Below are 21,745 nucleotides of genomic sequence, written 5' to 3' on the forward strand. Positions count from 1 at the left end.
AAGAACAAGAATTAATAAAGATCACTGGTCATATATGAAGAGCACCATTCGGAAATCCTGAATAAGTTGAGGGATACACCATGTAGCCTACATCAACGAGTTCACTTCTTTTACGCACACGTCCAATATAACATCAACTGAACCACCAACCACTAAAACATTCAAATTTGAAAATTGTACTTTTCAATCATTGTTCCTTTTAAAATTATTCATGTTTATTTTTTATTTCATCGTCCCTAATTAAAACTTTTCTAACACTTGTTTATATTATTTAGGTTATGTTATAGTTTCTGCTATATGATATTATGGATAGTCACGTATTGTTTAATACTAAGATTTATTGAAAATCATCTGTCAAGTGACGTTGATTATTGGGATCCGGATAATTAAAGTGGAATGCAACTGTTGTAATAAAAATGAAATTGAATCATCAAAGCCTTCTTGACTAGTAACCGTCTACAGAGTTCAATGAAGATTCCATAGTTGGCACAACTGATAGCAAGAAAACAGCTGATCATAGCACACTACTACGCTAGATGTAGCGTAATATTTGTAATGTTGAGATGGTACAATAATACATTTGGAGCCAGTTGTATGTTCGTAACCCAATTAATATTTTATTATAGTGGAATACTTTGTTACTTCTAATCTTTATATACTTTCTTCTAATCGTGTAATAGTCAATTAAATCCCACTCGAGGTTTGATTTTCTCTAGATAAATCAAAACTTCTAGTAAGATTACTTTTGATAATAAAGTTTTTTTTGTTAAGATATGAGATCTTCTATAAAGAATAGATGCGTAATATTACTAACTTGAATATGTCTTAATGATTGATGTTATCTATATGCTCTTTCCAGTAAATTAAAAGATAGGCTTAGGCTTAGGCATTTGTAAGAGTTATTGGAAGGTTTATTTTCATCAAAAGAGTTATTTATGATACAAGTGTTGGAAGTGGCATTTTATTTCATGAGTAGGATGGTTGCGAAACGAGACCACAAGTCAAGTTTAGCAACCTACGAACAAAATAAAATAACTTTTAACATCTACAGAGGGTGCCAAAAAATGTATACACACTTTGACAGAAGATATCTATTTAATATATTTCAAAGTTGGACCGAAAAACAACAGTCATGTGTAGTATGATATCCTGTAAAGAGATGAGATTCACATATGTTATGCTAGCGTTGCTGCGTGACAGGTCAATCAACAACAACAAAATGGAGCCAAGATTATCGTTTGAACAGCGGAAAGCAATTTGGAAGTGATATTGGAGAACCGAGAATGTTGTTGAAGTTCAACGGAAATGGAGACGTGAGTACAGAACAACCACCAACGCGATTAACAAATGCACGCATTCGTGACAAATATGAGACTCGTGGTACTGTATGCGATGTTTATAAAGGCAGATCTGGGAGACCTCGCACATCAACAAGCCCCGTGTCCTCAGCTATGGTTTTGGAACGTTTTGAGCACTCACTGCAGAAATCTACAAAGCAATTTGCACGTGAGACGAGGATTAGCAGAACCAGCGTACGTCGTATTATTATAACAGCAAAGTTGAAAGTTTTCATCCCAAGACTTTTGTATGCATTAAATGAATATGACCCTGATCGGTGAATGCAGTACTGTGAGTGGTTTCGGAACATGGTGCAAGAGGATGAGGCCTTCATAGGGAAAGTTGTTTGGTGTGATGAGGCACAATTTAAGTTGAACGGAACTGTGTCTGCTGGTGTGCAAACAATCCACATGTCTTTGTGGAAAAGGCTGTTAATTTACCTGGAATTAATGTTTGGTGTGGGTTGTCATCTAGGGGTCTAATTGGACCATTCTTTTTTGATGGAACAGTAACTGGCCAAGTGTACCTAAACATGTTCCTCACATCCGTCTTACCCGCCATTCGTACACTCTATGGAAATGAGGAATTTTACTACTACATTACCACCGAGATGAACGTGCATACCTTGATGACAATCTTCCAGGGCACTGGATAGGACGAAGAGGTCCAATTGAGTTTCCACCGCGTTCTCCGGATCTAACTCCGTTGGACTTTTACCTACGGGAGACTTTTAAGAATATTGTATACCATAGAAAACCAGCTACACTGGCAGCACTTCGGGAAGAAATTGAAACGGCATGTGCTGCAATCATTGAGGACACTTTCGTAAACGTTGCTCGAACAGTAGTTCAACGTACTCAGAAGAGTGTCGACGCCCATGCTGGGTATTTGAGCAACTGTTTTAACTGTAACAGTCTAAGATGATTAGTTTTCATCATCTTCTATTTGCGTGAATTCAGCTTTGTTGTGTTAACATAATTTTTTCTTTGCTTGAAGCGTGTATACATTTTTTTTTCGTACCGTCTGTATTTTAAATTTCTTTAAGACAGCCGTTCGTCCATGCTGGTAAGTTATAGAAATAATTCCCTCATCTTCTCCAATGCTCTTTTCTTCCTCCTTGTATTAGTGAAACATTATCACATTAAAAACAGGAGGTAGTATAGCTCAGTGGTGGAGCATTCAACTACAGATTGAGAGGTCCCTGGTTCAAACCCGAGTGTCTACTAAATTTTTATAATTACATTTATTTGTTAATTGTTTTATATAGTTAATTAATAAATTATTTGTTGAAGCAATTTAATTCATGTACGTTTCTTAACAAAAAAGTTCTAACATGCATGCCTAATCTTGAAATATGTATATCTTCTCATCATTTCATTTATCGTTTGGAGTAATTATAAAAATAGAGTGAGATTAAGTACTTAGAGGTAGTGCAGACTTTTGATACTGATAGAGTAAGGTCTAGCTGTTCTGGACCCTGGGGCTTATCAGGTACTTGTCTAAAGATGGGCTTTGGCTCTGTCAGGGCTGAGGTTGTGTGACCCATTGTTAGAATCGGATTCACGGATGCCACCCAGATTACTTTTGGGACTTGGAAAATCTTCGCATTTATAGCACGCCTGGACCAAATTTTGTCTAAGTGCAAGGATCTATTCCAGTCTGGCTTAATAAAAGCTAAACTGTCCAAACCTAACCTGTCATATATTCGTAAATGCAAGATGTACGAAGGAAATTACCTCGGTTTGGTGCCAATTCATCCAGGAAATTTTCTCCAGAAGCATTTTCATCATGGGAACAGTCGTCCATTGGATAATTTGCGCAAAATTATTAATTTAAAAGAAAGTTAAATCAAAGAAAATTGTCCCAAATTTATAATATTTGTGTAAATATGTCCGGAGCTGTATGGAATGTCCTGTCTATACACCAAGTTGCAGAACAGGACAGCTTTTGTAGATGGGATTTCGAAGCAAGTATTATTATTCGATCAAAATCGTCTTCATCATCATTGTCATGGTCATCAAGAAAAAACCTTCAACTTAACTTTCAGCCTAAACTATCTATTAAATAAGGACAACAAACTCAACTACACAAAATTTCTGGGACTTTTTATAGACTCCAGTTTAACATGGGATAAGCACATCGAGTACATATGCACAAAGCTATCTAGAGTTTTATATTTGCTAAAGAAATTATCTACTTGCATTTCTCAAAATTATTTAAGATGTGCCTACTTTTCTTTCTTTCAGTCGATAATTCGATATGCCCTAATTTTCTGGGGAAATGGAACCAAAATTGAAAGCATCTTGATTTTACAAAAGAAGGCCATTAGAATTTTATGCAAATCAAATTATCTGGAACATTGTCGGCCACTTTTCAGACAATCACGGATTTTAACAATCATAAATCTGTATATATATGGTCTAGTACTTTACACTAGACAAAATATCGACAATTACTCATTAGTGGCCAATATACATGATCATGAAATTAGAAATACTGAACAAATTAATATTCCATATTGCAGATTACACAAGAGCAATACAAACTTTTTAATTATGGGGATGAAATTATATAATAAGCTTCCAAGTCATTATTATAAATTACCAATCAATAGTTTCAAAACTAGATTTTACAATTGGTTATTAAATAATCCCTTTTATTCTGTTGCTGAGTTTTTCAACACAAATTTGTATGACATTGTATTTTAATAAATAAGTTTTAATTGCAATTTAGTTAGTTTTCTACAATTTAAAAGTTTAAAATTATTTCATGTTTTCATTGTATTACCTAAATTTTACTGTTTCTGTTATTAGTGTTTTTGTAAATGTATTTATATGCCTTTTTTTCAATGTATTCTGATGAAGCCTAAAACTCTATGTCTAATGGCCAAATAAATTGAATTGAATTGAATTGAATCAGAACTATCGAATATCAAAAACTGTTCACCACTTGTTATTTGGAATTCCTGTGGCCAAGCATGCAGATCTGATAGTGTCTTTTGTTACTGAAATTTATTTCGACTCGGTAGGATTTAAATGTAAGCCTGCGTGTTGAAAATAGATGCAATCTTCGCGTAAACTTGCGCAATCTTTCTGTTCTATTCCCTATTTGTGTTTTAGGAAGAGTTGTGTGACGTGGACACAGTCAAGGACGAGCTAAAACTGGAAGTTACGGCTGAGGAGAATGAGATTTTGCCCGATAGGTGAGTATAGTGTGCGAATCTTCACACTGTCCTTTCTTCCATTGCTTCATTAAAATTATCACATGCCACATTCATTTCCATTGTGTTACGGGATGGGATTATTGGCCATATTCTAAGAATGAGTAGGGAAAGAATGCCAAGAACCATGTACAAATGGAAAGCGCCAGGGTGTCACAGAAATGGTAGATAATGGAATTCATGGAAGGAGAAAGTTATGAAGGCAATGTGAGATGGAGAGTTATGTATAGAAGAGAGATAAGATCAACAAGCCAGAGATTTGGTGTGTGGTGATGGGGGTGGCAATCTGCTGTGTAAAGCAGCATTGGATTCCAAGAGCCACAATCATAATGTCCAAACGAAAATGTCCGAAGTAAAAATGTGCAAGCTGAAAAATGTCCAAAGCAAAAATATCCAAAATATAATATATCCAAACACAAAAATGTCTAATATGAATATGACCAAATCACAGATTTATACCTATCGTAATTGAAAGTATTTCAACAAATGGCTTTATTAACTGAATCCTAAAAATAAATGAATCATCAGACGACTGAATGCAAGTAATGGTCTCTTAAACAAAATTATAGTAATTTAGCCAAAATGTAAAATGTCCAAATGAAAATGTCCGAATTAAAAACGTTTAAAGTGTAAAATATCCTAACACAAAAATGTCCAAACTGAAAAAGTCCAAAATTTAAATGTCCAAACACACAAATTTTCGATACAAATACTCGTATGTCCAAATCAAAACGTCCAAACGAAAATGGTTTAAATAAAGTACCGTGAGAAGTAACTTACGTTATATACCGAGTTTTATAGCAAGTGGGTCAGCCATTCTCTAGTAATTAAGTAGTCTGTGATGAATTGGGGTTATAATAATAATAATTGACTACGAAACAAAAATTTCTGCTATAATATTATGGTATTGTATGATGATTTTTTGCATTCTACTTTGCAAATCGCTTCTGGTCTATCCTTACCAAATTACCAACCCATACCAATCATCTGTTTAATTGTGTTGCTATTACAATCTCTAAATATTTTGTTCAGTCCAATATATTTATATTGTTATTATCGAAACATGCAACTATATTTATGATTACAATATCAGGAATATATGTATGGTTTTCAATTTTACCTATATTTTATACATTTATTTGTTATTTTGTCTTTAACTACAGTAGTCGGCCAAAGTAGCGTAGTTGGTATAGTGATGGCCTTCTCTGCTCGAGGTTGCCGGTTAGATCCCGACCCAGGCCAGTGGCATTTAAGTGTGTTTAAATGTGACAGAATAGTGTCACTAGATTTACTGCCATGTAAAATAGCTCCTGTGGGACAAAATTCTGGCACACCGGCGACGCTGATATAACCACTGCAGTTACGAGCGTCGTTAAATAAACCATAATTTAATTTAATTTATAACTAGATGGATCGCACTAGATGGCCTAAACAGATTCTTACTTATGTACCAAGAGGAAAGAGGAAATTGGGAAGACCACGAAAGCACTGGCATGAGATTGTAACAGATCCTGTAGGGTCTAATACGTGAGGGATATGATGATGAATTTATAACTACTGTAGAAGCCCGCTAGACCGAACTAGCTGGAACCTGGACTTGTTCCGATGATAGAAATTTCGGATTAAGCTGTGGGTAGGAATACAAAGAAACCACGCCTTACCTCCATTTCACTCGTCAATGTCCACCACTTTGTTCAGATTCGAGATCATTGCTTGTTATTTTCTGTTCTTCGTGAGAAGAGGTCGACAGATTGTCATAATAGTACAGAAAAAGACTAATTCATTCAGTTGAGATGAAATAATTTGGACAGTATATTGGACATTTTGAGTTTCAAAATTGTTGCATTAAATTGACTTTCAGTTTAAATAATCTTAATATTTGAGGAGAAAAACTCGCTCCGGCACCGGGGATCGAACCCGGGTCCTTGGTTCTACGTACCAAGCGCTCCTCAAATATTAATTGTCAATATTACAGATATTATTCTGTATGACAAATTAATAAATCTATAATATTCTCATAGCTGCAGTGCATATGTCTGTACAGATTACTGTGCACTTAACAGTGGAATCCCGGCCAAACAAGTCACTCAACTGAGTGCGCTCCTAGTATAATGACAGTTGGCACTGGACATATACGTCAACATATATGCCTTATTTGGAGTCAGGTCAAAAGGGAAACATTGAAGGAGAAGAATTCGATCTGGTGCTGGGGATTGAATTCGGCGTAGCTCAGTGGTCAGAGTGCTTGGTACATAGAACCAAGGAACCGGGTTCGATCCCCGGCGCTGGAGCGAGTTTTTCTCCTCAAATATTAATTGTCAATATTACAGATATTATTCTGTATGACAAATTAATAAATCTATGATATTAAATAATCTTGTTCATTATCTTACCCCCCCTCTCTCTCTCTCTCTCTTTTATTTTTTACATTTTCGGATTATCAACAATTTCAAATTAGCACAGTTGTACCAATCTAGTATACAGTTACGAAGCTTAATACGTAGGGAATATGCATCCATAGATAGTTGCTAACCACTAGGATCGCTACTATTCCGTATCACAGACAATGCAAATTAGTACCGGGACAATCTATTGCTTCTAGTACTCTCAACAACTCAAGCTTCGTGACTGTATATACTAGACTGTGGTTGTACTCTACTTAAAGTTTTTCATCTTGAATTATGAATTAATATATTATGTTAATAAAAGTTTTAATAACGTTAAGCAAACTACTAACAAGAATTTTCACTATATTAACATATAATTGGTTTAAGTATTTTCTTTATCAAGCACCTTTTTATGGGTTCATTTGCAAAGTGTGTTAATATTATGTTGCCAATCTCCTTAACCATCACCAAATTTCCCACATTGCGAAAATTTTGCGTTTAACTTTTTAATATGTTGCCACTTGAATTATTACCTGTACATGCAAATGTCTACAATTAAAGCATAGTATATTGTGTATCAATTCAAATATTACTTCCTACCAGGTTATAGTGTGGATGTAGGACTCGTATGAAATTACCCATCTCATTAATCACTACATATCTTACCATTCTCCTTGTGTAGCTGTTCTTTTATTACTTGGTGTATTATGAAAGTAGACGGGATGCATTAAAAATTACGGTGAACTGCATTTAGTGTCATGCATTCGAAGAAGATAAGAGTGGGTAAATATGACCTCTGTGTATAACTGGAGTGAAGTTTACTTTTCATCAGGCACAATTATAGAAACTATCAATGTCTTGTAATATGTCTAAAATAATTCTGATTGAAAAGGAGAAAAGTTTCCTCCATTTGATGATATTGTCCTTTTCCCTTGCTTTTTTTTTTTGTTCTGGAATTGTGTTCAGTGATAAAATGTTACACAGTTCGCCCTAAATTAAAGTAGCGTAGCACCCAAAGAATATAATATAATCAGAGATAAAATTATTATTATTATTATTATTATTATTATTATTATTATATACTGTCACGTTCTGCAATTAATTATTGATATGTAACACATAAAAAAAATACATTTTGAATCTTGCGTACACTACTTTTAACACTTTAATATAAGTAATTGATTAACTAGCGGACTTACTCGTGTCAATTATGTGAGTTTGTGCGACTTACAGCTGTTTCGGTGCTTCATCACACCATCCTCAGAGCCTACAAGATCTCGGCGTCATCTCGAACTTCTCAGCCTGTTATGTGGGTGCGTTTGATTGTTGAAAGGTTAAAGGTGAGCCTAGAACACTACAATGAAGAAGTGAACACAATCATTTACATAGCACAAGAAAACGGTTACAATCCAAACATAATAGACAACATCATGAGAAAGACAAAACAAAAACTTAACAAACACAAAAACACGCAAAACACAACACAAACACAAGAAATACATCACACTAACACATGAAAACAAAAGCACACATAAGATAGCATCTTCATTCAGAAAGCAGAAATACAACATAGCATTACAGAACAGAAAACACACTACAAAGACATCTCAACACACAAAAAACACAAACAAATAAATACGATCATACAGGTGTATACAAACTCACATGTAATAGTTGCGACAAGGTCTATATTGTACAGACAGGCAGATCATTCCAAACACGCTAAAAAGAACACATTAAAGCGATAACCAGAGGACACAATACATCTACATACGCCGATCACATAACCAATGCTAACCATACATACAATAACATAAATGCGGACATGGAAATCCTACACACACAACCCAAGAACCAAAAACTCAACACACGAGAACAATACGAAATATACAAACACACTAAGACACACCCCGATCAAATTCTCAACACACAGATCAATTTCAGTACACACATACTATTTGACTCCACTTTTCAACATCTTTCAACAATCAAACGCACCCACATAACAGGCAGAGAAGTTCGAGATGACGCCGAGATATAGTAGGCTCTGAGGATGGTGTGATGAAGCACCGAAACAGTTGTAAGCCGCACAAACTTACATAATTAACACGAGTAAGTCCGCTAGTTAATCAATTACTTAAAAAAATTAGGTTGCAGCCTCCAAATTACTCTTCAAGAAACGACCATTCATATAAATTAAGGGAAAGAAGACAAGGGACGGACACTGGAATGTTTTCTTTTCATAATCGTACTATCAGGGATTGGAATGTTTTACCTGCAGACTTACTAAAGGCTTTACCAATAACCAAAAATGTATTTAAAAATAGGGTTAAGGACTTTACTAATAGACGGTTGTATATTATACACACTATTTAAAGGGTGTAATTGATGTTTTGTTATTTGAAATATTGTATCAGTGAAGAAGTCTGTTGTGTCAGTGAAGTGTGAAGTGTATTTTAAGTGAAGTGTGTTTTTGTCAGTGAAGTTTTATAATTTATAGTGGCAGTTAAAGTATTTGAACCGTGGAATGTTTTTGAAGTGTTAGTGAAATCAGAATAGTATAGTGAAATGTGTCGTAGTTCCAATGCAGTGACTAGTTGATAGCGTAATGAGTGTAGTGTTGAAATGTACTTGTGCATGTATGAACATATCATACTCGTGTGTTTCAGTTTGAACTTAGGGTTAAGATACAAATTAGATTTAGTTAGAATGTTGTTTTAAGTAATCGTGCTTCATTTAATTTAGGATGCTCATTATTATTATTTTATTATTATTAATAATTTATTAATTTATTTTTATTCATCGTTTTTATTATTAATTGTCATTATTGAGTATAATTAGTTACCAGTGCGACATTTGCAGTGTGAATAAATGCATACATACATACCTGATTGCTTTCACTTCTTCCATTTTGTGATGTTTTAAGTTTTTCCTTATTCCCTGATTATCTGTGGGAAATATTCATGTGTTCATGAGGCCTCTCTAATTACTTCCATTTGTCTATATTTTGCTTTAATCTGTCAATTTTACTTCTATCGTCAGACCTGTCCAATAGATCTAATGTTCTATGCATAACTTTTACATTTTTTCATAGTTTAGCAGTTTACAATTTACTTAGTGACCATGTCTTTGTTGTAGTAATGATTGTAACTTCTACTAAAGGAATGTTGTGATTACAGCTCTTTGAACTCCGAGGAAAATGAATTGCCAGAGGTGAACTGCACGAGAACTGAAAATTATCTCTCAGAGGATCCTGTTATACATTGTTCACCTGAACTCCAGCTTTACGAACAATTCTTCAAAAGTAACAACAGCGTAGAAGCACAGTCACACAGTCGCACTGACGAAGGTTCATTTAAGTGTAATATTTGTGGCAAGTTGCTACCGACTCTGCAAAACCATAGAATGCATTTGCGCAACAACCACACAGAAAGGAGATTTCAATGTGATATCTGTGGGAAGAATTATTTACGATTAAAACATCTCAAATTACATATTAGGATGCACACAGGCGAGAAGCCATTCAAATGCAGTGTTTGTGGGAAATGCTATATACAGTCCAGTGCTCTGTCAGTGCATTCTCGAACTCATTCCGGTGAGAAGCCATTCAAATGCGAAGTTTGTGGAAAATGTTTCATACAGATGGGTGATCTCACAGTGCATGCGCGTATGCATTCTGGCGAGAGGCCATTCAAATGCGATGCTTGTGGCAAATGTTTTCTACGTTCGGGTCATCTCAAGGAGCATGCACGGACGCATTCTGGCCACAAGCCATTCAAATGTAATGTTTGTGGGAAATGTTTTGCACAATCGGGCCATCTCATAGCTCATACGCGAACTCATTCTGGCGAGAAGCTAGTCAAATGCGATGTTTGTGGGAAATGTTTTGCAAATTCGTATACTCTCACAATTCATGTGCATTCACATTCTGATGAGAAACCATTCAAATGTGTTGTTTGTGGGAAAACATTTTCAAGAAAAGACCGTTGCAATAAACATGTACGTTTGCACGCACGCTAGGATGCAATTTCTATAGGAATTTTTTGACATGTTTAATGGTAGTATTCATAGACGAGAATTTGGAATGTACAAAGTCGTTATTTTCCTATTCACAGTTGACACTTTGACGAAAGTAAACTTCGATCGTGACTTTACTTCGAAGTCTGCGAAAATCTAGTCTTTGACTTTCGTTCTTGGACATAAGGAAAATGGCTAATATTTAGGAAATGGTTGAATTTGCCGAAAACATTGAAGACATCTAGGAGATTATTGAAGCTGCTCATGTTCCTTAGCATATTATTTTATATTATAAATTCAAATCAAGGTACAGATTTGATAAACAGACAATATCAAATAACCTCGTCATGTTTCAAATTTCATTGATAAATAATCAAAAAGGATTATCTGTTCCAGTAAGCAAAGAGGATTATCTGTTACAGCAATAAATAATACAATTCTTTTCATCGGGATTTTATCCTACAGGTAAGGATTGATAGCTTGATATTGATTTTGATTATTTAATTCTATAGAGGATAAGTTATAAAGTTGGAAATGTAGTTAATTTATAATCCTTGCGGTCGTCATAATGTTTTCTGCATTTTGATTTCAGATAATTTCAGTAGTTTCTGCAGACATGCAGGGAAGAACTCTGCCTACTGTTAGCAAGATAATATGTCTCTTTCATAGTCTGTCATTGGTGGCATCCATACCTTCAGAATAAAATTCTTTTACAATGAAATAATTTGAGGGCTTAATGTGAAATTAACGTAACTACAATCGATGTTTTATTCACAACAAAATTCATAACAGGCAATACTATTTCATATGAACTCTATCATTATGTTTTGTAGTTGCGATTTGTGGTATATACAAGACTGTTCGAACTGAGTTACAATTTTTTGTGGGAAAGTAGAAGAACAAATTATTATCGATTGGTGTAAAGACCTAAAAATGTCAGTTTTTTGTACTTACATTAGTTTCACAGTAAGACTTCGAATAATTATGTAAATCTGCAAGAACGGTTAACAATTGCTTAACATGTACCGATGTTCAATTGTTTCATTGATTTGTGACTCAAAAGATGGCTTTGATTCTGGCAATGGCTACTCTATTTCAATTATCTATTAATTTATATCGTTTAGAAGGCAGTGATGTGATTGCCAACATTAGAGCAAGATCGTCAAATCTCGACTTACCAAAGTCAAAGTCTCAGAAGTATTGTCTATGAATAGGACTTTTAACGAAGTTAAACTTTACTGCGAAAGTCGACTTTGGGAAGTCATCATCCAAAGTCTCGTTTATGAATATGGCCCTAAGACCTACAACCGAGCAACAATTGGAGTCTGAGTAACCATTCTCTTCGTTATGTTTCTCAGAATGGTATTACATATTTCAAAATGTACTCACTGCTGAGAACCACGTAAATATTTCTTGAAATTTTTATCATATCACTTTCACAACCTTATTGCTATTTCAAATTACATGTATCGTATTTCACTTCGTGATACTGCAGTGAGGTTAGTTGGTGATCCTCGAGTTTTGCAGTAGCCATTCCCTGCGAAGAGATAACATGATCACCGAGAATAGTGCGTCCGTATTCTCGGCGTGCAAGCAGTGAGCAACATGCAGTTTCACTTTAGTTGTGTTGTGAGAAGTAAGTTGGCAGTGAAAGTTGTAATCTTAAAAGTTTCAGTTAAGTTAAAAGTGCTTTGTGTAAGCTATTGTAATGACTTATTCATTACGTGAACGTATAGGTACTTATTTATACAATACATACATACGGAAACGAAAATCTTGTCCGGCGACAGGAAACAAATTTCGGGAAAAGTTTTTAAAGAGACATGTACCAGCTGCCAGTACAAAAAGAAGACTTTATAACAAGTTGATGTGTACAGGTTCGGTAAACGATGAAAACTCGAAAAGAGAACGCCGTATTCTGTCGGAAGAGAAATTAGACGAGATTGTTAGATTGAAGAACTTGCTAGAGTGACTGCAAATTTCATAAAAAGATGTGAAACGTGTGTTGCAGTAAATGGAGAACATTTTGAGCAACATAAGTACTGTAACTTTTAAGCATTGTAACAGTAGGATTGTAGGCCTAAAAGTGCCGGAGTTACGCGCGTGTTCCTCGCGGTAATCAACACATTGATGGCCGGGCTGGCTCCGAACGAACACTCTAGCTCCAACTAACCTCACTGTAGATCGTACTGACATGCATGCTTCCTGTTTTTGCCACGTTCGACTTTCGGCATAGGGCCGGTTTCACCACCCTTCACTAAGGTTTTAATGATTCATTAATTTATTTACTGGTACATTATGTCATTTTTATATCTCATCAACCATCTTTAGCCTAATGAACCAGTAAAACTATCGGTAATTAGCTAGGAGACGTAGTTGCATATAGACCACTTTTACACTAAACCTAAAATTTGTTTTTGCAAGATATACTAATACCCTAAACTAACCTAACCTAACCTTTTCCTTAACCTGTGACATGTTATGTTAGGTTAGGTTAGTGTTTTAGTATACGTTGTATACGCAGAGGTTAGGTTTAGTGTAAAACTGGTCTATATGCAACGTCTCCTAGCAAATTACCAAACTTATCATTAAATTTAGTGATAGAAATTTCCGTCTTTAAATATTTAATGATTGTTTAGTTGCAATATAAAATGGCGGAATTTTTCGACGCAGAATTGTTATATCTGGATCTGCTCGAAAATTAAGTCAAATGGAGATAATGTTAAGCATTTAAGAAATGATCATTTTGAAAATTTGAGTAACACAAAAATTCAAGAAAGCTCCGCGTCACGAAAACGTGGTACTCAAAATTTTAGAATAAATAGATCATAGGTTAGAATATCATAAAAACAGCTGACACAAAGCTGAAACTAGTCAGTTAGGTAACATACAACTGAGTTTTTATTTTAACACATGAAAGTGGTTATTATAACTACTTACCTCAGAAATATTAGTAAACGAATACGTAATGAGCATTGAAACATAGCAAAACTTATTTCATATATTAACTTCCATTTATTAGAATTATATTATAGCTAGAGATAAGATATGTTTGCACTGGCTTTAAAACAGAAGCGAAAGAATTGATTTCATGGAATTTATAATCATTTTCTTTCAGAAGGAAATTTCATTTTCTAGCAGGATGATCACCCTGCACACACTGCCATAACGTTCAAAGACGGTTCACGGAAAGGCATGGAAAAGAGAAGGATTGACAAATATCGAGACAACCCACCTTAAAATCCATATCAGTTGTGGGATCAAGTTCTGGCAACTTGGGAAGATCTCGCTGAGGACCAGAACTATTTCCGCGATCTGGTGGACTCAGTGCCCTGAAGATGCCAGGCAATGATAGACGCCGGTGGCATGTGTACAAAGTATCAGATCCACATGTGTATTTTTTTTTTTATTTTTCTGTAATTTATCTGTTTATCTTTGTTTTATTTCGGGAAGAAAATTGATCTCCCAAGAGTTTTTTTAATTTCCCTAGTGGAGCCAGAGTCGCGAAATAATTCGTTCCATTACAAAAAAATAAAAAATGAAAGGTAACATGTATAAAAATTAGTTACGTTAATAAAAAATAGTTCTCGACGAGAATCGAACTCGGGTGATGACAAGGCAGCTCGCTGAATGCTCCACTGGAGAGCCGTGACGTAACCAGCGCGACGAGGCACATATAGCTGCTCGGCTGGAAGTCTATGGAGACAACGCACATATAAACGTACTCGTGTAAATTGCGGTCAAATTTTCAACATTTCCACTACCAAGAAACACGACAAAACTGTTTTGTAATACTGTACACGATTTGCGATATAGTAGACTGTGGTTTCGTAGAGAGATGTTCTGATATAGTTATGAAAAATTCATAGATCGCAATTATTTATCCGTACTGAGCCATTACTTACTGTTCATTAAATGTTAAGAAAATTTGGTTGGTGAGCAGCTCGTATTTTAGTGAATCGTTAAATTTTTTTAATGTTCAGTAGTTAATGTTTCATTTGGACTGATTTACTGAAGCTTGGTGAAACCAGCCCTTAGTGTTTTAGCGTTTTTATTATTTGCATATTATATTTTATAGGCATTAAAATATGTAAATAATTTTAGTCAAGAAAAAAAATTAATTCTGTGAATGTGTTAAACTGAATATAAGCGAGTTGTGTGTTACTTTAGTACCCTATTTTTAAGTTTAATACTATTGAAGACCATAGAAATGTATATGTCTGTGTTGTTTGGGTAAAGGGAGATAAATCATAAAAATGAGTTTGTAGATAAATGAAAATTAAACTAAGAACCCGTATTGCAAATAATTTTCTACACAATAAAATCCATCAACTGCTACTAATTTTTTTTTTGTTTGCATTCATTTATATATTTTAACTTGGGGAAACAAAATTCCATCAGCACAAAAAATGACATCTTCCTTTACTCGAGCACCACAGATATATGCCAAGCCATTAAGCTTGGTAGCAGGTTCATATTGTGGAAGGCATGGAAGCCGATTTTGTGTGTTTTTAAAACAGAGAGAAGAAGCATTTGATAGGCCTAGGTATTTGAAACAGTTATTTACATGTACTAACTCAGTACATTTAGGTATCTGTCTCAAATGCACAAAATAACTCAATTTTCGACGCAGTCATAGGAAATTTCTTCTCTATGCTTTCAACAATATGATAAATAATTCTATTTATGTCATTGGATTATGTATTTTTTTTTTTCCATTAAAAACACTAGTCAACAGATTTCTCTTCGAAAATTGTACAGAAATGAAACATTGTGATTATCTATATACTTACCATACTTAATCCGAAAATGTAACCCTTTTTCAGCAGAATTCTCAGATTTTCGGTTACTACACTTCTGAAAATTTTAACAACTAACAAGCAGATTTACATTGACTGTTAATATCTAATGGAGAATGCTTCAACATTTTTTTTATTGGGTTATTTTACGACGCTGTATCAACATCTAGGTTATTTAGCGTCTGAATGAAATGAAGGTGATAATGCTGCTGAAATGAGTCCGGGGTCCAGCACCGAAAGTTACCCAGCATTTACTCGTATTGGGTTGAGGGAAAACCCCGGAAAAAAACTCAACCAGGTAACTTGTCCCGACCGGGATTCGAGCCCGGGCCACCTGGTTTCGCGGTCAGACGCGCTGACCATTACTCAACATTATAATGGTGTTAATACTAGAGATAAAGTAATCCCCATATTATGCAAGCGATCCAAAAAGTCGCGCACATTAAAATTCTAGGGCCGTAATCATGGACATTCTTAGCATGGGCTTCTGATGGATGATCAGCGAACTAACGTTTTTCGTATTCATAACGCAGTGTTAGCGAGATGATATGATGTGATGTATGATATGATAGGATAGGATAGGATAGGATAGGATAGGATAGGATAGGATAGGATAGGATAGGATAGGATATATGATATGATATGATATGATATGATATGATATGATATGATATGATATGATATATGATGTGATATGATTTGATATGATATATATGATACATGATATGATATGATATACGATATGATATATGATATACGATACGATACGAATCCTGTACAAGTAACCAGTCGATAGCCGGGACTAGTTTATCACACTCGTAGCGCGGGCTAGCGAAATGTCTATGAATAGCACCCATAGTGTCTACATTGAGTAGTGCAGTTGGAAAGTGCTATCGGCTACCGCTATATAGCATCATGTGTATTAACAGCAACAAACCTAGACGTCATTGTAATGTGCATGTGTACACTGACGCTTGCAGTAGTCCTTTGTTTATTGCTCGGCAAACATGTCGTTTTCCCAAGAGCAACGAGTTTTCATTGTTGAACATTATTTTTCCAGTCGTTCTCATGCACGTGTTGTAGACGAATTTCGTAGGAATTATCCGGATGTGGTAGTGCCTAACAATTCGACCATAACGAGATCAATCGCCCGTTTTAGGGAATTAGGATCAGCGCTTCTTGACAATGATGAACGTGATTGTTGGTTCCAGCAGGACAGTGCCATATGTCACACATCTAATGAAGCGATGCAGTTTTCGCACGAGTTTTTTGGTGAACGTATAATTTCCCAAGGATTATGGCCCCCACGTTCCCCGGATTTGACGTCCCAGATTTCTTCCTGTGGGGTTATCTTCAAGGAAGGGTCTACAAAAACAGGCCCCACACTCTGAAGGAACTAAAGAGGAACATAAGAACGGAGATTAACAACATCAGTGTATGCCTCAAGAAAGTGGCCTCAAACATGGTAAAAAGAGTTCGTACATCCATTACTGAATGCGGTTGCCATTTTCAACACATGTGAGAAATGATGTAATTCATGTGAAGACTGATGTAAGTAAACGTAATAAATTCATCTTTATAAATATATGTGAACATATTATTAAGATGTGCGCGACTTTTGGATCGTTCTGTATTATGTAAATGGCTACTTGCAATAACGCACTAGAATGCAGGAGTCGCTTTCAAACTCTTTGTCTCTTAAGTTTTATAGTATCCTGGCTAGCTTAGACAATCATATCTAGTAAAAAGTCGAAACATGGCAACAGCAGTTTTACGAGGCAATTTAGGAATATAAAGAGGAGTTTTTTAAAAACTTGACTTGTCCATTTTTAGAAAATGCTACGAATATGCGTTTCTGTAATAAACCAAGACTTTTGTTCGGTAAAAATTTATACGAATCTATTGCAAAAAAAAATATGTTTAATATTTCGCCATAAAACAATTTTTGTCATAGTAGAAAAGTAAGTTTTTGGCTTCTGAAGTGTATTTTTTTTTATACTGGACATGTTAAGTATTGAAAAAAGCTCCTCTTGTTTAGGGATCTCCAAAAGTTCCATAAGTTTACAATTTTTATTCGTCAGCTTATAACTTTCATTCATTTTCTTCATTATTGTTGCCCTCGGGAGCATAGTTGGTATAGCGCTGGCCTTCTACGTTCGTGGTTGAGGGTTCGATCCCGGTCGAGGTCGATGGCATTTAAGTGTATTTAAATGCGGCGGGCTCATGTTAGTAGATTTACTGGGATGTAAAAGAACTCCTGCTGGACAAAATTTCGGCACACCCAAAATGCTGATATAACCTCTGCAGTTGCGAGCATCGCTAAATAAATCCTAATTTAAAATTTCTTCTTTATTATTCGTTTTATTGATGTTTAATTTTAGAGCCCTTTTTAGCTAACACATCGGCTTTTTCATTTCCTTGTATATTACATTGTGCTGGAATCCATTCCAAACCAATTTTTTTCCACGCTTCTGTATCTGCTCATTGATAGAATGTATTTCTTTTTAACTTTTTTTTTTCATTTTGAGGTAGGTGGTGGATTCTATTGCTGAATTTCAGTTTTAGAATGTGATAATATGACAGTATTTTTGCAGTGGTGTAACCAAAAGAATGTATTTTGGAGAGAAGTGTAAATGGCTTCAATCTCTCCATCAAAATTAATAGTATTTCTTCCCATACTTTATAAAACGAGAAGAACTGGCAAGTTCCTTCAGCACCACTTCCTTCATTATCATCTAAAAGAGATCCATCTGTATAAATGTTTGTGCAGCATTAAACAAATATTTGTTATGAAGTGTTTCTAATGCAATAGATTTTGCTACATCAGGAAATCATTATTTCTTGTTAATGATGTTATTTAAATGTAGTTCATGATTAATTGTAATGCTGTCAAGTGGATTGTTACAATGCAATTATTTTATTTTATTTTTAAATTTTCTTTCAATTTTGTTACCGCTTGTATGAATCCAATTTGAGTTTTTATAGTGTGTTTAGGTCTGTATTGTGTCCATTTTTCAAAGTTCTGGAGTCATTAACTCTTCATAAGTTAGCAGTGCATGTTTTTTAAGTTCGAACAACTGTGGTTTGTAGATTCAACTGAGGTGGTTTTAATTGTCCCAGTTATCAACCACATAGCTCGAGTTTGTGTTCGTTTGTGGCACTCTTTGTTGGTTTACATGACAAAGACATCCGTTGTATTTTCGGACAAAAAGCATTCAATTCCATCTTTTACAAAAATTTCTATGGACGAAAGAGAACTAACAAGAATAATAGTAACAAGGGTGTGAATTAAGATTTCTGATGAAGGGAGATGGAATCCTGGATAAAGAATATCGTACATAAAAATATTATTATTATTATTATTATTATTATTATTATTATTATTATTATTATTATTATTATTATTATTATTGCTGTTTTTGACGTTACTGTGATGAAATGTAAACACTGAAAGTAAGAATAACGAACCAAGGAATAAACTCACCTCTGCATCATGACTGGATCACATTTTGAAAAATAGTTGACTTGAATGAGTTAATTATATCCATGAGATATGTAATTCCTAAGTTAGGGTAAGGTGGGGTTTCTTGAGACATCGGGGATATTTGAGCCAAATCAGGTGTTTAGATGTTTTCGTTTCTGTGATTTTTGTAATTTTTTAATTCAAATTTTGGAATTAAAGAAAAGAAAATTATGTGTGCATATTATCTCAGTGAATTATAGAATATAGCAAAAGATAATAAACTACATATATACTGTACCCAAATCTATAAAATGTTATCATTTAAGGTTTTATTAACTCAAGTAACCTCATTTGAAGTTTAACTTGCACCACATAGCATTTTTAAATGGGTGGCTCAAGTATACCCATTTCCTGGGTAACTTGAGCCACTAACAGCACAATAAATAAATATATAACAATAGTGACAATGCAATAAAGCTGCTTGCCTATGGTTTGTATGTCGCAAGATTCAACATATAGGGGAGCAATGAAAGTTTCTCAAAGTATACGTTTTTTTTGTAGGAGTTAATGAAACTTTCTGAGGTGGTTCAAGTATCCCCAATATTATTTTCTTTTCCTACTTTATACTTTATTTATAGAGTATTAAGACAATCATATTTTGTGAGGGGGATAGAAGTTATCCTGGCAGGGATGTTAATATGAATTTATGAGGGGGGAATAACTTTCTAACGAGGGAAATTCCCCTGTTAAATCGCACCTACTTAGTAACCACATAAAACACACTAATTTGCTAAATTATCATGTAAAAAATCAATTTGAAATTAATGCACATTCAGTTTTTGTGGAAAGTTCTTTTATCTCCTATAAAATGTTCATTTCTAGACTTGACTGGCTTTTGCACCGAGGTCTTCAATTCTTCTGTGTAATTACTGATAACTTGATAAATATCTTGGATTTATAGTATTGATTTGTAGAAATTGATGAGATCACTGAGGGAGCTGTAAGTCCACCCAGCCTGCCCTAAATACGTACCCTACACATATACGAAAACCGTCGCGAGTTAATGAAGAATACGGCCATATTTATGTAATGCAACAGTGGATTTCAGTGTCGCCATTATAGTAATAATGCTACACACCTAATTTAACCTAACCTCTCTCATAATACTACACATCTAATCAAATCTAACCTAACCTGTCACAATACACACCTTATCTAACCTAACCTAACTTGTCACATAATACTATACACCTGTAATAACATTCCTTACGTTTAGTATTATTTCGTTTGCATATATTGCTGACCCTGCTTCCGTGTAGGTAACTATATAGTGGAAGTGGATCGTAATTCGAGAAAGGAAATATGGCGACTTTCATAATAATTAGGCTACATTTAGTTCGTCCAGTGTATATTTTGTATATATTAAATGTTAGTGTAGTAATAATTCTATATACAGGGTGATTAACGAGGATTTACCGTCACTTGCGGAGCTTATTTCGGAAGACATTCTGAGTAAAAAAGTCATATAAATATGTGTACTAATCTAAATATTTTCAGAGTTACATTAATTTGAAGTTGTTAGTAAAATACCTTTCCTCTTTAGTTTTAAGGGCAGAAAAAATATTACAAATAGAGAATGAACTATTTATAAGTATAATTTTTTTTTAATCTGTTATTCTTCTGAAGCTAAAACTGTGTTGTTAATTGCTTTGTACAGATTTTGTTTTCTAATTTTTAACAAAAAGTTACATCTTTCTTACGTACTTATCACAAAAATTGTTACAAATCAGACGATCTTAGGAACTTAATTCTTTACAGTTTAATTATGGATCCTAATGTAGTCTTTAAGAATTTACAAGAGCGGCGTGATTTGTAACAATGTTGTGATAAATGCGTAAGAATATGTAATTTTGTAGTTAAAAATTGGAAAAAATGTTGTACGAGGCAACTATGGAATTCACAACACACAATTTAGCTTCAGAATAGTAGCTAATTAAAGAGATTATACTCCTGAATAGTTCATTCTTTATCTGTAATATTCTTTTACTCTTAAAACTCAAGAATAATGATACAGTATTTTACAAACAACTTCAAATTAGTGTAGCTCTGAAAATATTGAGATTGGGACAAATTTTTACATGACATTTTTTGCTCAGAATCTCTTCGGACATAGCTCCGTAAGTGACGCTAAATCCTTATGAATCACTCTGTACATAGCACAGTAAGAATTGAAATGTGCTGTGGTTGTAATAAATGTACTGAAAATTTGTTTATAGCGCCACATTGGCAGTGATAAAAGTGCGCAATATTAGTTTAGTGGCTGGTGGATACTCTATATTAGAGAAATATTAGAGCTTTTCATGTGTTAGTAAATCACGTTCTACTTTCAAATAAGACTGAATTTACACAAGTTAATCCATAAATGGGTTTGTGTTGCGCTGCAGCCGGGTATGGCCTCCCCTTTGTAATAATTGTGACATACAGCTGAAGGCAGTTACATAGTAAAATTAACACGTTGAAT

At 34.5% G+C, this 21,745-nt stretch overlaps 1 protein-coding gene across 1 annotated transcript in view; it reads left to right on the forward strand.

Moving 5' to 3' along the window:
* Positions 1–21,745, forward strand: part of LOC138691424 (zinc finger protein 665-like) — an 82,721-nt gene that overhangs the window by 6,161 nt on the left and 54,815 nt on the right. The window contains exons 4-5 of the mRNA XM_069813348.1: positions 4,458–4,540; positions 10,125–10,963. Of these exons, the coding sequence (XP_069669449.1) occupies positions 4,458–4,540; positions 10,125–10,963 (922 nt within the window). The remainder of the gene's footprint in view (positions 1–4,457; positions 4,541–10,124; positions 10,964–21,745) is intronic.

The sequence above is a fragment of the Periplaneta americana genome, chromosome 16, assembly GCF_040183065.1.
Source record: "Periplaneta americana isolate PAMFEO1 chromosome 16, P.americana_PAMFEO1_priV1, whole genome shotgun sequence".
Classification (NCBI taxonomy): Eukaryota; Metazoa; Arthropoda; class Insecta; order Blattodea; family Blattidae; genus Periplaneta; species Periplaneta americana.